Below are 16,712 nucleotides of genomic sequence, written 5' to 3'. Positions count from 1 at the left end.
CTCACTCTGGACCCCCAAAAGGGGCGTCCAGGCCCCCCAACAGACCTTCACTCACCTCTCTGACATGGCGATCTGCTCCAGCATAGCCGAGCCCGTGTTGGTCTTCCAGCTCCCCGAGATGGACGTCCTCCTGCGTCCAGGAGAGGAGAGGACGGGCCGTGAGCCCCTCCAGCAAGCTTGTACCCCCGCCCTGGCCTGGTACTATCTGCTGGTATCTGCAACTCCAGGGCGCCCCCCCCCCCCCCCACCTGCCACACACATACCCGAGGGTCTGTCCTCGGGGACCTGGCTCACCCCTCACAGCCCTGCGATTCTGACTGTGGAAGCCAGTCATCTGTGTCGGAAGGGCAGTCCCCCACCCCCAAAGAAATGAGCTCCCTCCCCGATGCAGCCACCACCCCATCCCCATGGCTCCCGGGGGCCCATGGGGGTGGGCAGCTCTGGAGAGGGGGTCGGCCACAAGTCTGACACCTCAAGTCCCACTAGCACCCCATCCGTCACTTGGGAGGGCATCGCAGTGCCCCGCAGGTGATCCAGGTGAGGGGCCAGTTGCTTCGTTTTCACTGTACACTGGGCGAGGGTGGGGGCACACATGTCCCAGCCCTCCTCTCAGCAGGCCACAGCCGCCTGCAGGCTCCAGTGACTCTGGGCCGGGGCAGACCAGAGTGTGGCTTCCTGGTTCTGCTGCTTCGTTTACTTTGCAGTACCGGGAACCAAACCCGGGACCCCAGACCCCTCCCCAGTCTCCTCCTGGCAGCCTGTGCAGGCTCTGAAACTTCTGAGTGTGACCTGGGTCACTTGGCCACATGAGCCTCCTTCCGGCTGTGCAAACACAGGGGCCACGGGACGGGGGGCGGACCACATGGCAGGGAAACTCCTTCCTAAAGACCAGCTCCGACCCCGGAAGGCCCCGCCATCCGGTTTGGCGTTTTGGGTTTTGTTGTTTCCAGAGCTGCAGGCAACCCAAACGAGGGGACTAAGGTGGCAACAATGACACGCCCGGACACAGTCCCGCTGCAGTCCATCTTCTTCCACCCCGACTGTGCTGAGGGGGCCGGGATTCTGGCAGGAAGGGCTGGACCACAGATCCCACTATTAGTCCGGGGCTCCACTGGGTAGCCCACCCCCACCCCCGACACAGCGCCTCCCCACAGCCCTGAAGGAGGACACCGTGGGCTCAGGGTGACCATGTCACCAGCCCCCAGCTCCCACATGCCAGGCAGGGCCGACACTCACGCCAGGACCCACTGGAAGCAGAACGAGAGGGCAGGAACGGCGCACAGCAGCTCACGGCCCCTGACACCCGGCAGGGACATAAGTCCGGAAACCCCGCTGGCACCCAGAGGCTCACCAGCAAGTTCCTTCTCCCTCCTCCCGGCTCCTGCCCCCGACACACACTCACATGTACGCCTTGTAGTTGCCGCCGATCTTCTGCACCCTGATGTCGTACTTGGAGTCGATGAAAGGCTCGGCCGTGGCGTAGGTCTGGGTGAGGGCCACAACGCTCGCAATGTCCTGGAAGTCGTAGTGGTTCTCCACTTTGACCTAACGGCGCAGCAAGATGGAGATAGGGAGGGAGAGAGACATGTTCACATGCAAACCGGTAGGGTCCCCGGGGCCGGGCCCACCCTCTACGTACCCCCCACCTCCGGGCGCCCCTTCTTTCCAGCTTCTCTTTCCCTGCTGGACAGGACCCACGGGAGGGAGGCAGCGAGGGGCCCGCAGTCTTGGGCATCACTCGTGGCCTCCGTGGCGCAGGCCCTGACCCGCGACGGAGGTGGAGGAGCAGAGACAGGTGGGTGCCAGCCCCCCTTCGCCCCCACTCTCACCTTGCCCATGCCCGAGTGCGCGTGGCCGATCTTCACCACCACCGGGAACGTGGGCAGCGTCAGCTGGAAGCAGAGAGACGGGAAGGGACTGTCAGACCCGGTACATCGGGAAGGCGAGTCCAGACCTCACGCTGGTGACGCTAAAAGGGAATCTGAGTGCTCTGTGGATGTGCACCCGCCCGCCAGGCTTCCAGGCGCGGGAATAAATGCAGAGGAGATCGGCTGGCTGCAACATTCACAGATACACCGGCTTCCCAGCAGAAAACTCTGGGTGTCCTCGGGAGGGGGCCAGGAGCCCCAGCGGCTGCACCCCACAAGCTGCCACCACACCAACAGCCCAACGGCCTGATTCCACCTTTTGTGACTGAGCTCTGTGGGGGTTCCAAACTGCTGATACTTTCAGGTACACGGCTCTTCAGGCTGAGAACTCTGGGGTTTTCTCAGAGTGGGGACGGGCAGTCTCCGCCCTTCCCGTCCTACCCCCAGACTTCCGGAAGGCCCAGTAGCCATACCCACAGCCACAGCCACGGGCATAAAGCTCACTGCCCAGTCACATATCCTGGAGTTTCTGGAGTGACAGCTCCAGACTCTACAGTACTGACAGCCTAGTAGGAGCACACAATTGAGACGGGAAAGGGACACAGAAGCCAACTAAGCTCAATGAACCAGACTGTGAACACGGGAGACTCAACTAGCAACAGCGGCTCAGCAACCCTCAGGCAAGGACTTAAGGATTCCATGGTGAGATCCAACAACTTTCACAAATTTTCTTTCACTGACTGTATTTCTTGACCGTGCCAGTATCCATCTAGTGGTAACCATCAATATAAAATAAATTCTTGGGGGCCTGCTAAAGGGGCAGGCTTCGAGGGTAGCCAGGAAAACTCAGACCGTGACAGAGGGAAGGTCACAGTGGGGGTGGGGTTGGGGTTGGGGTTGGAGTACTGAATTCCTGTAAGCGGTCATCATGAACAACTCTGCAAACCACAGGGTCTCAATAAAGGCAGGAGGAGAAAGCTCGAGGGACCTGGGCTGGGGCTCAGTTCAGTGGCCGAGTGCCTGGTCAAGCGGGCCCCACCATGTGGGGACATTGCACAGGCCTGGGCCCCAGCCTTGTAGTGTGCAAACCCTGGCCAAGTTCCCAAACCACCTGGGAGCAGCCCCCAAGCACAGGGCTGGCAGGGCCTAACCCTGGTTACAAAAATAAACCCAGTCCCCAAGGCCCACAAGAGTGAGAGGCAGGCATGGGCAGCCCAGCCTCTGCCTCCTGGACACTTGTTACATCTTGAAAATTCATCGCCTCAACTTTTCTGCACAGACAAAACGTGAGTGGATCTTGGCCAACAACAATAACGGGAATAAACGCATCCTCGCCCGAGAGGCCTGGACCCACCTGGCCATGGCCTGGAACCTGACAGGCCTCCTGGCTCCTCATCTCATCATCTCCATTGGGCTCCGGCCCCAGACTCCCCTGTACAGCGTGTCAGCTGGCTGGGCTCTGCCCATGCGGGTGTCAGGGTGATCCCGGGACGACCATACTGGACAGAGCCCCTGACAGACCTCGCGGATGACTCCCCAGGGTCCCAAGTATGAGTTTCCCCGAGGGGTGCTGTGGTCAGGCCCAGGTCAGCTGCTGTCGGCGCAAATCAAGGTGTTCAGCCCCAACTGGTGGAGAAACTGAGGCCACAGCCCCAAAACTCCCTGGAGTGGAGTCCACTCACACACACAGTCCAGCCCAGCCCTGCAATATGGCTCTGGGCAGAGCTGATTGGAGACAGGAATCATCTGAGTGGCCTGCCCAAGGGACGGGACCCCACGCTCCAAGTGCCAACAAGAAAGCATTCACCTCCCCACACACGCATGCACACACATACAGGCTCACACACTCATGCAGACTTACACATGCAGGGATAACAAACACACAGATTTACAGACTCACATAGACACACACACGCAGACTCACATATACTCACACACACACATACACTCATGAGACTCAGACACACAGACTTACACATGCAAATACACACAGACTCACACAGTTTCACATGGACAGATGCACATATGCAGACACATAAACTGACTTATACATGCAGACACACAGACTCACACACACACACACACGCACATGCTGATTCACACAGACTCTCACTCACATAGTTACACAGGCAGATACACACCGCCACAGATTCACACAGACTCATATAGACACACAGGCACTCTCTCTCACACATACAGACTCAGATCCACAGGTCACACACACACACACACACACACACACACACACACACACACACACACACATAACACCACCCCTTCCTCCAGCCTATCCCATCACTCTCTGCAGTTTCTGAGGCTCTCCACAGCTGAGTGGCCCCGGGCAGCTTCTCCCTACATGCAGACCAGAGGGGGCCTGGCCACTCCCCACCTTTCCCGGCTTGTCTGAGCTCTCTGTCCCTGCCCTGCCTCGCTCCTCCCTCCTAAACCTCCCTCCACCACTCCTTCCTCCCTCTGCCCCCTCCTCCCTCTGCCCCTCTCATCCTCCCTCTGCCCCCTCCTCCCTCCCTCTGCCCCTCTCATCCTCCCTCTGCCCCCTCCTCCCTCCCTCTGCCCCCTCCTCCCTCCCTCTGTCCCCCTCCTCCCTCCCTCTGCCCCTCCCCATCCTCCCTCTGCCCCCCTCCTCCCTCCCTCTGCCTCCTCCTTCCTCCCTCTGCCCCCCTCTCATCCTCCCTCTGCCCCCCTCCTCCCTCCCCCTGCCCCTCTCCGCGTGCCCCTTCTGCTCCTCGCCTGCCCCCCACCCGAGACCCCACCGCGCGGGCGCCCGGCTGCCGCTGGCCGACCTGCCTGTCCCGGGCTCCCCTTTCGTGGCCACCCCCGGGAGCCGCGGGCGGGGCTGGAGGGGCTCTAGACCCACCTCACAAAGCTGGGGAGGGGCAGGGCCAGACGTTCTAAAGGGGCCGGCGGCCGGTCGGGTCCCACTGCCCCCCTGTGCCTCGGGCCTCGAGCCATGGCCTGGCCGCTGTGGCTGCTGCTGCTGGCCGGGCAGCCGCTGACCCCCGCCGGGCAGCTGCCCGACGCGCAGTGCTGCTCCCAGGTCCTGCACCCGCAGGTCCACATGTGCGCCGCGGACGTCCGTGAGTGGCCGGGCCCGCCGCGGGGCCGGGGCGCGGGGGGCCCCCAAGCCCGGCCAGGGGTCCCCTGGGCTCGGGCCGGCCTCCCACCCGCGGGCCGCTGGGCGGGGCCGGGCGCTGCCATAGCAACCGAGCGGGCGTAGGGCCCGCCCCCCGCCGGACCCTCTCCCGGGACGCCCCTCGTGCCCGTCCTGCCGGCCCTCGCGACCCCCTCTTCGCCACGTTCGCACAGGGGTGGGGGGTTCCGCCACTCCCAGAAACCCTGCTCCGTACCCCCAAACGGGGGGCGTGCCGTCGGGGTGGGCTCTGGGCTGGGGCTGGGGCTGGGGGCCTGTCCCACCCAGCCCCAGCCCCGGGGGGGCCCAGGAGAACCCACAGTGAGGCTGGCACTGAGCCCCCCACTCCCGGGGACGAGGGTCTCGGGATCACACCCCCTCTGCCTTCGCAGCGAGACCCCCAACCCCCTCTCTCCCGAACAGTGGGCTCTGGGGCTGGGGCTGGGGCTGGGGCCTGTCCCACCCAGCCCCAACCCGGGGGTCCAGGAGAACCCACAGTGAGGCTGGCACTGAGCCCCCCACTCCCGGGGACGAGGATCTTGGGATCACACCCCCTCTGCCTTCCCAGCGATACCCCCAACCCCCTCTCTCCTGTATAGTGATCCGGGCCAGAATCACGGGCGAGAGGCTGGTCTTTGAAAAAGGGGAATCTGGTCACTACCTGACTCTGTTGGAGTATAAAATCAAACAGATAAAGGTGTGTGTCTGGACCGGGGCTGTGTTCCACAGGGGACGGAGCCACCCCCCCCTGCTACTTCCGGGGGGACCGGTGGGGAGCCAAGGGAGTGGGGGGGGGTCAGGCCCCATTTGCCCGGCTGCTGGGGGTTCCTCCCGGGAACCACACAGACCTCGAGAGTTCGCCAGGAGACAAGTAGCTCCCGGGCTTCTCTGCTGCCCATAAATCCCAAACTTGACTTCCTTCTGGATTTTGCGTCTGGGAAAGGGACCCCGTTTCTCAACAGGCCTGAGAGACACCTGCACCCCACCGGTCCCCACCCCACCCCAATTCTGCGTTTCTGTGGCCGCTGTTTCAGCTCTTTAAAAGCCCCGTGAAGCTCAAAACCAAGCGCCTCCAATATCTCTACACGACGTTTGACACCTGTGGGGCCAAGCTGGAAGCTTTCACCAGACAGCAGTACGTCCTGAGCGGTAAGCCAGAAGCCACAGTTCGGCAGCGGGACCTTGCCAGACGCCCCTGGAAGGTGCTCTGAGTGGGGATCCCCCCCTTCACCCCCTCGCTGGCTTCAGGCCAGCTCTGGCTTCCATGTGCCACCTCCAAGCAAGAGGCTTCTGCTCCCTCAGGCAGACCATGCCTGCCCGGAGCTGGCGGAGCGCGGATACCCAAGCTCCCGCCTCCTGCTGCTGCCTTGGCCCGACCAGCCCAGCACTCCCCCACCGCGCAGACTCCCAGCTACCAATCAGTGCCACCCCCACCCACGGCAGACACAGGCACAAGGACAAATTTCAGTGCCGGGGGCTGCAGCTGGGCTTGAGCGTTGAGCGCCACAGGGGGTGACAGTCTCAGCTGCCAGGGAACCTGGGTGGGTGGCTCGCAGCCCAGGAGAGCACAGGCCCTCCCTGGACCCCCAAGTCTAACAGATCTGCCTGGGGGGCCGGGCTGGGCCACACGACCCCCAAACCATGTGAGGCCACGTCACAGCTTGGGGGCACAAGAGATCTGTGGGCTGGGGAAGAACCAAGTGTCACTGCATGAGAGCGGTCTCCAGCAGACCCCCTCCCCCCCCCGGACCACAGATGTTTAGAAAGACGGCAGAGGGAGCCCCATAGGGCGGGGTGGGGCCCTGCCTCCATCCCGGGTCCACAAGGGGTGCCGTTTTCTGTCCAAACCCCAAGTCTGCCGCCAGGTCAGCTGTGGAAGGGGCGCGAGCTCTTTCGCTGACCTGCGGCCCCAGAGTGCACACACCCAGCCGGGCCTATTCCATCTTTCTGACGTCTGGTCCGAGCACTCGGTGTGTGAGTCTGGGACAGAGCGGGGCCAGAGCCATCGGGGTGCCAAGAGGGAACAGGAAGGCACATAAGGTATTTCCCACGGCCAGCGGTACCCGGGGTGAGGCACGGGGGGGTGGGTGGGAGAAGGGCACGCATGCTCCCTGCCGTGCACACGGAGGAAGGTGCCTGTGCTTCGGGGGTCCACGCTGGGAACCCTGCCGCACCGAGTCGGCTCACAAGCCTTGCATATTTCCTCACCCAGCAGAGGGCTGCCCGGAACCCCGAGGGCAAAAGCCTTCCCCCAAAAAACTCTTTCTTACACACACATCCTTTCTGTCCTGGGCACCCGGGTCAAGGGGGTCTTCTGTTGCACCCCCACCGGCTCACAAAGGCTGCGGAAGAGAGTCCAGACCCTAGAGGGCACCAGCGGACACGCAACGGGCTGGGCCGCACACAGACGCGGAGCCCCGCTGGGGTGGCCGGGCTGGCAAAGGAACATGACGGGGGGGGGGGGGGGGGTTGGGGGGGGCTCACGCTGAACGTGGGTGGCGGGCGGGGAGTCCCGAGCATCCCTCGGGGGGGTCCGCGGCTCAGGGTCCTGCGAGGTCCCGGGGCTTGGGTGCAGACTCCCGATGCCCCTCTCCCCGGGCAGCGAACGTTCTCCCTGACGGCAAAGTCTTCATCCCCCTGTGTAACTACGCCAAGACCTGGGAGAGCATCTCGGACTTCCAGAAGGAGGTCCTGTACCACTTGGACACCCTGAACTGCTCCTGCCAGGTATGGAAACCCCCTCCCGGGAGGGCATGCGGCAGGGAAGGCCGAGGGTGGACAGCCGCCGTGGCGGCCCGTCTCCCGGACCCGAGTCTTGGAGACTCACGTGAAGAACTGAAATGCTCAGCGGGGAGACCTGAGTGAGCCCGTGGCCGGAGCGGTTCCCTCGCCTGAGGTCAGCCGTGCAGAAGGAGCCCAGGCCTGGTGGAGGCAGCAGTGTGTGTGTGTGTGTGTGTGTAAGCACGCACACGTGTGTACATGTGTGTCTATTTGTGTGTGACTGTGTCTGTGTGTCTGTGTCTATGTCTGTGTGTACCTGTGTGTGCCCTTGTATGTGTCTGTGTGTCTGTGCATGTGTCTCTGTGTGTGACCCTGTGTGTGTCTGTGTGTATGTGTGTGTGTCTGTGTATTTGTGTCTGAGTGTCTGTGTGAGCATCTCTATCTATGTCTGTCTATGCCTGTGTGTGTCTGTGTGTCTGTGCATGTGTCTCTGTGTCTGACTGTGTGTGTGTCTATGTGTCTGTGCGTATGTCTCAGTATGTGACCCTGTGTGTGTTTGTGTATGTGTGTACGTGTCTGTGTGTGTGCCTGTGTGTGTCTGTGTGTCTATACCGTGTGTCTCTGCGTGTTTGTGTCTGTGTATGTGTGTGTCTGTGTGAGTCTGTGTGTGTCTGTGTGTGCCTGTGCATGTCTGTGCGTGTGCCTGTGTGTGTCTGTGTGAGCATCTGTGTGTGTGTCTGTGTATGTCTGTGTCTGTGTGAATCTGTATGTGTCTGTGTGTGCCTGTGTCTGTGCGTATGTCTGTGTGCCTGTGTGTGTCTATGTGTGTCTGCAAGTGTCTCTGTGTGTGACTTTGTATATGTTGAAGGGCTCCTGCAGGCTGGGGGTCGACCATGCCCTTGGTCTGCACTGGCCAAGGGGTGTGTGGGGGTCCAGACGGGCAGCAAGGGCGCCACCAACTGCGGGTCTTCGCCCCTAGATCACCCTGTGCCTCAAGGAGCCGTGTGTCACAGACAACACAGAGGAGTGCCTCTGGACAGACTGGCTCCGGAGCCACGTGTTCGAAGGCATGGAGGCCCAGAACTTCCTCTGCCAGAAACAGAACAGTAAAAAGTGCCAGTGGGTCCAGGGCCCCAAAACCAAAGTGTCCCCCACCACGGCCCAGCACCCGCCTCAACCCTTCATGTACTCCTTCTGGGCCAGCGAACTGACCCTGCATGGCCCCAAGCCCGAGGACTTCCACGTGACTGCCGGCGGGCACCAGGGCCCGGCCAGCCAGACCCGTCAGTCGTAGAGCAAGGGCGTCCGAGACCCCCTTGCAGAGCCCACAGGGGGCCGGCATGTCAGCTCCCGGAGGCCACCCTGGCCTCGCCTGCTCCCCAGTGCCTCGGTTCCAGCGCAGTGCGCGAGTGCCGGGCCCAGCCCCTCCCCCCCCCACCCCAGGAAATGTGCTTCCTCGCCCTTCACTGCTTGATAAAGGAAGATGCGGTGAGTGTCGCCCACGGGCCGGGCCGAGTCACCTGGTGATGTCCTTGGGCCAGAAAGAACGCCCTCCCGTGGGCTCCTGTGTCTGCTCAGGGGTGCAAGTCTGAGCAGGGACCCCCCGCCCCTCCCGCTGGCCACTCCAGGCCCAGGGGCTGTGCCAGTGTCGACGATTCCTCAGACAAGACATGGGTGTTGTCCCCCTGGGGTCACCCGTCTCTGCGTTCTCTTCACTTGCTCCGAGAAAGTCCTTCACTCCACTCCGGGGACACCATCCCCGCGAGGTCTGGCCTTAGAAGGGCCTGGCTTGAGATTTAAGTTCAGGCTGGCAGCCAGGCCCCCACCCCAGGCAGGAGGGTGGGAAGTGCTCGGCGGGCAGTGCTCTCCATTCTTCTCCACGGCATGCTAGCGGGGGCCGGGGTTCGAGTCGGCTCCTTCAGAGCATCCCCCACCTGCCCCATCTTCACCAGGGGACGGGGTTCCCTGAGGACTCTGAGCGCAGCCCCCTGAGAGGCGTTCTCCTTAGACCCCAGGCGGGTGCCCGCTCGCCCTGCCAGGGGAAGCTCTGATGGTGGATCTACAAGGACGAGGGCTGAGCGCAACGCGGGGACAGCGTGGTGTCGCTCACAGTGGCACCTCGGGAGTGACAGGACAGCGGGGAAGGCACTTGCCTGGCACATGGCCAAGCCAGGGCCGATGCTGCCCGGCATCCCCTTCGGGTCCCCTGAGCATCACAGGGGTGATCCCTGAGTGTGAAGCCAGGAGTGACCCTGAGCACTGCCGGGTGAGGCCTTAAACCACAAGGAACCCTAATAGACCCCGATATGGGGGGGGGGGGGACAGCGAGGTGTTGGTTGTCATTCTCTGCCCCTCCCACTTCCGAATCCCACAGAGGCAAAAGAGCAGGATGTCTTCCTCGAGACCGTGGCCCACCCATGGCAGGGTGGGTGGGATGCAGAGGTTACTGCTAAAGTTTTCTTCGCTGCCCTCATCTCCCCAGTTTCCTCTCCCCGGCCCCCCGGCGCCCGCTGAACCCAACCAAGCTCTCTGCCCTGGCTTGTAAGCATAACCCCGGGGGACAGGGACGACGCATGCCCCCCCCCACTCCTCCAAGGAGACCCCCTCCACCCGGCATCATTTCTGGGACTTGTAAGTGGCTGCCGACCACGTTGCCCGGGGCCCCGTTCACCCTCACAGAGCGTGGGTACCCCCCGCCCCAAAGTCTATTTAAGGGGCCACCCTTCACGTTGTCTTCCTGGGCCCCCTCAGCCCCCTGGCTGGGAACCTGACACTGCGAGAGACCCCACCGGGCCCATAGCAGGGCCAGGGCCAGGCCCCGAGGCCGGGCACCACCAGGTCACTGGCCAGCAGGCGTCTTGCTCTCTTGGCTCGACACGGTGCCCTGGACTCTGCCCCGATGTTCTGGTTCCACTCCGGGGGGCTGAGAAGTTGAAGCCCCCCCTCCACCAGAGAGCTGCTCTGCTGTCCCCCTGCCACCGTCCCTGGGATGCTGAGACCCACGGGGAGGGGGTCCCCGGGCTAGACGGGGCGCTAGAGCACCTACCATCTCGCGGTGGTTGGGGTAGAACGTCTGCTCGATGAGCGGGAACTTCTCTGCCCCCAGCGTCTTGTAGAGCGCGACCAGCTGGGCGAACTGCAGGGAAGAAGTCACAGGGTCAGCTGCCGGCCCAGCGCGGAACTGGCCGCTGAGCGCCTTGATCCGTGGGAGGCTCTGTGCAGAGCACCGAGGGTGAGGGGAGGGGCAGGGTCCCAGGGGGGAGGGGGAGAATCCCAGGGGGGTGGGGCAGGGTCCCAGGGGAGAAGGGCAGGGTCCCAGGGGAGAGGGGCAGGTCCCAGGGGGGAAGGGCAGGTCCCATGGGAGAGAGCATGTCCCAGGGTGGAGGTGCAGGGAGGGTCCCAGGGGCAGGTCCCAGAGGGGAGGGGCAGAGTCTCAGGGGGAGGGGCAGGTCCCGGGGGGAGGGGCAGGTCCCAGGGGGGAGGGGCAGGTCCCAGAGGGGAGGTGCAGGGTCCCAGGGGAGAGGGGCAGGTCCTAGGGGGGAGGGGCAGGTCCCACGGGAGAGGGGCAGGTCCCAGGGGGGAGGGGCAGGTCCCACGGGAGAGGGGCAGGTCCCAGGGGGGAGGGGCAGGTCCCAGGGGGGAGGGGCAGAGTCCCAGGGGGGAGGGGCAGGTCCCAGGGGGGAGGGGCAGGTCCCAGGGGGGAGGGGCAGAGTCCCAGGGGGGAGGGGCAGGTCCCAGGGGGGAGGGGCAGAGTCCCAGGGGGGAGGGGCAGGTCCCAGGGGGGAGGGGCAGGTCCCAGGGGGGAGGGGCAGGTCCCAGGGGAGAGGGGCAGGTCCCAGGGGGGTAGGGCAGGGTCCCAGGGCGCACACGCTCCCGTGGTGGGGTGCAGGGGAGCCCGAACGCACCCTCGCCAGGTCAGGTGGCAGGGCACAGGCAGCACCTGAAACCACCCAGCTTCAAAGGGGGTGGCTGAGAAGGGATGGCAAAGGGGGTAACAGCTGGAGGGGGGGCCTGGACCTCCCGGCACGTGGCCGCAGAGACGGTGAATAACCGCATTGGAGTTGCGAAGTGCCGCGTGTTGGCAGGTGGGCACCGGGCTGAGGCCCCCACGGACGGCATGGGGTTGGGGGGCGAAACAGACAAGTCTCTGGACGTAGTCCCCGTCTCTGCTCCGTGAGAACCCAAGAAACCCCGCGGGCACAGTGCCAGCAACATGCCCGTGACCGCACCCGGTGTCCCCACATTTCCGAGGTGAAGAGCTGAGGCCCAGAGACAGCCCTTGGCCGGTGACAAGGGAGCGGAAATATATTCAGGGCCACAGCCTCGCCCCCCTGCACCCCTCCCCATCCCCACACACATGCCTCTCGCAGGCCTGCAGACCACACATTCCCCTAGAAATAAAGCCCTTCCTAGGGGTGTGTCCACGCGTGCACCCCTGCGTGCTGGAGGCAGTAGGGAGCCAGACTTCCCCGCTTTGCACACTCGGTCTAGCGGAAGCTGCAAGAACGGACAGCCGTTGGACCAAACCTGCCTTCAGCATGTCAGCAAACAGAAGGCTGGCACGCTGCTCCAGGCCACAAGTCCCGTTCTCTGTTAGGGATGCGGGCACGGGGCTGGTGCGAGGGGCGGAGGACTGGGTCACAGCTCAACTGCTGTCTCAGAGCGGAGCAAAGCAGGGAGGAGTCGCCTGGCATGTGGCCAGCCTGAGTGTGATCCCCGGAACCCCGTAGGGGTGTCCAGAGCCCTTTCAAGGAGTGATCCCTGAGCACAGAGCCAGGAGTCAGCCCTGAGCATAGCTGGGGTGACCCAAAAATAAACAACAAAGAAAATGGGGTGGGGGGGGAACAGGAGCAACAGAACAGCAGGAAGGGCGTTTGCCTTGCACCTGGCCTGCCAGGGTTCGATTCCCAGCATCCCATAGGGTCCCCCAAGCACCACCAGGTGTAATTTCTGAGTATGGAGCCAGGAGAAACCCCTGTGCATCGCCGGGTGTGACCCAAAAAGAAAAAAAATGGGGTTTGGGCCAGAGTCGCAGTACAGTGGGGAGGGCACTTGCCTTGCACATTTCCTACCTAGGCTCGATCCCCAGTGCCCCATCTGATTCCCAAGTCCCACGAGGAATGATCCTTGAGCACAGAGGCAGGCATAAGCCCTAAGCACAGCAGGGACGGCGGACCCGGGGCTGAGGCCGGGGGTCCCCATCACAGAATCCCGAGGGCCACTCACAGCCCAACAGCCGGGCGGGGGGCGGGGGTCACTCACCACCCACGGCTTGTCGCAGAAGTTGTAGATGGACTCCAGGGAGTTAACGCTGGGCAGGCCGGCATACTGCATGCCGATGACCAGGTGGCGGAAGTCCTCGTTCTCCGCCATGCCAAATGCGTGCTGCCGGATGAGCACAAAGTCGGGCCGGAAGGACCTGGGGGGAAAGGGTGGCTGTGAGCGGGGGCCGGCGGCCGGCCCCCTGAGGCACAGCTCCCTGGGACCCCCATTTCCAGAGCCTGGGCCTGCCGCGGCCCCCGATCCACGGTGACGAGACGGTAGTGTGTCGTGAGGCGGGAATGAGGGGCTTCGGGGGCGGAGTGACGCTTCCCTCCAGGGGAGATGGGAGCCCTTTCAGACTGATGCCCCAATGGGCAGCAGTAGCCCTGCCGTGCCCCCCCCCGTCCTGGGGACGGCAGAGCCCACATCCCTCCAGGCGACACCTGTGACCAGCCTCACCACAGCTGCAGCCCCTGGAGAGGCGTGAGGGCTGCTCAGAGCTCTGGGGTCCAGATTATCCCGCGCCCGAGGTCACCCCTGGCCCACAACCGGCTGCTCAGCCCTGGACCCGGGGCTCTGAGTGCAGACGGTGACCGTGTTCTGGAGAGCAAGTCTGGGGCCCAGTGGCTGCATCCCATGGACAAAGCCCAGCCTGACGCTGCCCCCAGACCCGGCTCACTGTCCAGTGCTCCTGAGCCTGGGCTCCTGACTTCATCGCTCTGTGCACTGGCAAAAATGGGGGCTTGAGTGCCAGGAGGGGCCACCCAGATACTCAGGGAGTGGCTGCCAGCACCATACAGACCCCCGGGCCCCCGAGAAAGAGGCCCAGTGCAAGGCAGCAAGACCCTTGCTCTACTCCATGTGCGGCCATGGAAGACCCCAGCCCCTGCCTGGACCCCCCACCTGAGCCCCCACACCGCAACACACAATCTTCTCTGTCCTCCTCGGCCCCTGAGGTGCCCGGACTCCCATTTCCTGCTGTGAGGCCCCGGCCTCCCTGAGCACTGCAGGCTGAGTTAAGTGGCTGTGAGGAGCAGCCTTGGGGTGGCCCTGACAGTACCCAGAGAGAGGGAGGGTTGAGACCAGCATGGGTGGCACAGAGCCAAGGCAGTGACGACACCATGCTCTGCCACCGAGTCCCTGGGTGGCCGGAAGCAAACCCACGGGCACTTTCCAACGCTGGGACAAGCATGGAAACCTCCCGCCAGCGGGCAGAGCCCTGGGGGGCCGAGCCCAGGGATCCCCAACAGGAACCGGGTGCCCCGGCGTGAGCTCGGAGTCCAGGAGCTGGCCTCCCGGCAGCCTCAGAGAACCTGGGCAGAGAAGCCCCCTACTGGGTGCCTAAGACCACCAGTAAGCCAGGGTGGGGTCTGTGCAGAGGGGGCAGTGGCCCAGGGCAGCAGGCCTTACCGGACAACCTTGGTGCCGTTCCGCAGAACCTGCATGTCCACTGCGTAGGTCCCATCTGCGTGGGCCACCAGGTTGAGCTCTGAAAACTCTGCCTGCAAAGTAAACGGGAGACCCAGAGGGCAGTTATCTCTCTGTGCATGTCCACACATGCGCACGCACACACACACACACGCACACACACATACCTGTAGGTACACACACACACACCTGTAGGTACACACACACCTGCTAGTACACACATACACAAGTCTGCAGGTATACACACACACACCTGTAAGTACACACACACCTGCAGGTACACACACATCCCTGCAGGCACACACACACACACCTGCCAATACACACACCTGCAAGTACACACACACCTGCTAGTACACACATACACAAGCCTGCAGGTATACACACACACCTGCAAGTACACACAAACCTGCAGGTACAAACACACCTGCAGGTACACACACACCCCTGCAGGTACACATATACACACCTGCCAATACACACTCACACCTGCAGGTACACACACATACCCATAGGCACACACGCACACACACAGCAGTTGGAGGAAGTCTGGCCGTGCCACATTCTCTGCAGAGCAGTGCAGTGTCAGCCCAACACTACTTATTTGGTTTTCAAAACCTTTTCCACACACTCGTGTCTTTCACTGCCGCTGGCTGGATGGCTGAGAAGCGTCCCTTTATACCGAGCGTCTCAGGGCAACTAGCGATGGACAAAGTAGGTGGGTGGGTGTCCAGACTCCACTGGCATTGCAGACACCTCTGTTGCACCTCTGCCGAGTGGACACCATCCCCGGTGTCCACACGGGAGGGCTTCAGCGAGGCCACTGGGCTCTTCCCTGCCCGCCCGTGGCCAGCCGCTAGGGCACAGGGCAAGTCACCGTCCTCCGGCTCTGAGCCAGGAACTGTTTTTTTATTTCCCTCCACCTTGCCCACGTGGGGACTGGATGCAGGGTGGATGGGGAGCACTGTGAGGAATGAGAAGGAACTGCCCTTCCACACAGGACACCAGGCCCAGTTGTATAGGCCCCCCTCCCCCCCCAGGAGTTACTCTCTCTATCATGGAGCAAATGATCAAGGATCAAAACTGGAGAGGGGCAGGCAGGGGCACCCATGGGCTCCCTCCAGAGGGGAGCCTCAGGTCAAGGGGGACACCCTGCAGGCTGTGATGGTCTCATAGGAACCCCCACATGGAGGGGTCAGTGTCGCGGGAAGCCGGTTCTCTGTGGTCTCTCCACCCCGAAATCTCTGCCTGGCCAGGGGCCCAGGGACCAAGAGCCCAGCGCCACAGACATGGGTAAAACGAGACGAGAGTGATGCAGCGGGAGGGACAGCCCTGGTGTCCACTGAGAGAGAGGACAGCCCTGGTGTCCATGCAGTGGGAAGGGACAGCCGTGGTGTCCCCTGTGAGTGAGGAAGATGGGCTGAGGTGGGCAGGGAGTGGAGACGAAGCCCTCGAACAGGGCTGGCTGGCAGCCCCACTCAGCAGAGCTGGACAGTCATCCGGGGACAGCGACAGTGGCCAGGCCTGGCTCCGGGCTGCTCACCTGTTCCACTTTGATGTCATAATCTCCGAGGACCTTTTTGCCCCGAAAGCATTTGGCCCTGAAAAACAGCAACAAAACACATGCACGAATTAGTTTTGCGCCCGCACCTGAAGTCAGAATTGCTCTAGGAGAAGGCCAGCCCGGGGGGGTGGGGGGGGAAGGCCGGGGGACAGAGGCCAGACCTGGTCAGAACTGGCCCCGCCCGGCTCCCGGACAGCCAGTGACAAGGCGCTGCCCCATGGCACACTCAGCTCTCCCCGAGTAGCCTGGCCAGGCCCAGGGCCCTGCTCCCCTGGGCCAGCTCGTGGTAGACATCCCCAGCCTTCCCACTGTGGAGGACGGAGGACGGAGGATGGAGGACGCAGGACTGTCCCCAGGTGCTGTGGGCGATGCCCATGCCACCCCTCTTCTGCGTTTCCCTGGCTTCCCCAACTTCCTGCTCCGTCCCCACCCTGGCAACCTGCACTCACAACCCGGCCTTGTCCTGCCCAGACTTCCCGTGAGGATTCTGGGACGGGGTATGATTCACAACAGCAGCTACAACCAGCAAGGATGAGAGGGAGGTCGGTGAGCGAGCTGATCACACCGGGAACACAAGCAAACAAATGAAAGCCAGGCAGCTGAGGGGTGCGACTGACGCCAGGCCGAGGGACACAGCCCTCCCCGGGGACGCACCCCACACTCACACTTCACCGGCCGCCCCTGCCCCCCAGAAGCAAACGGGAGTGGGGGTTAAGCCACG

At 63.2% G+C, this 16,712-nt stretch overlaps 1 protein-coding gene across 1 annotated transcript in view; it reads right to left on the bottom strand.

Moving 5' to 3' along the window:
* SYN2 (synapsin II) overlaps positions 1 to 16,712 on the bottom strand; it is a 132,348-nt gene that overhangs the window by 14,860 nt on the left and 100,776 nt on the right. The window contains exons 2-8 of the mRNA XM_056129024.1: positions 15,971 to 16,028; positions 14,410 to 14,501; positions 13,000 to 13,156; positions 10,784 to 10,873; positions 1,830 to 1,892; positions 1,403 to 1,545; positions 56 to 130 (exon numbers count right to left, since the gene is read on the bottom strand). Of these exons, the coding sequence (XP_055984999.1) occupies positions 56 to 130; positions 1,403 to 1,545; positions 1,830 to 1,892; positions 10,784 to 10,873; positions 13,000 to 13,156; positions 14,410 to 14,501; positions 15,971 to 16,028 (678 nt within the window). The remainder of the gene's footprint in view (positions 1 to 55; positions 131 to 1,402; positions 1,546 to 1,829; positions 1,893 to 10,783; positions 10,874 to 12,999; positions 13,157 to 14,409; positions 14,502 to 15,970; positions 16,029 to 16,712) is intronic.

This window comes from Sorex fumeus, unplaced genomic scaffold, assembly GCF_029834395.1.
Source record: "Sorex fumeus unplaced genomic scaffold, SorFum_2.1 ptg000072l, whole genome shotgun sequence".
Classification (NCBI taxonomy): domain Eukaryota; kingdom Metazoa; phylum Chordata; class Mammalia; order Eulipotyphla; family Soricidae; genus Sorex; species Sorex fumeus.
Note: the sequence above shows the minus strand (reverse complement) of the source record. Positions and strands in the feature narration are given on the sequence as shown.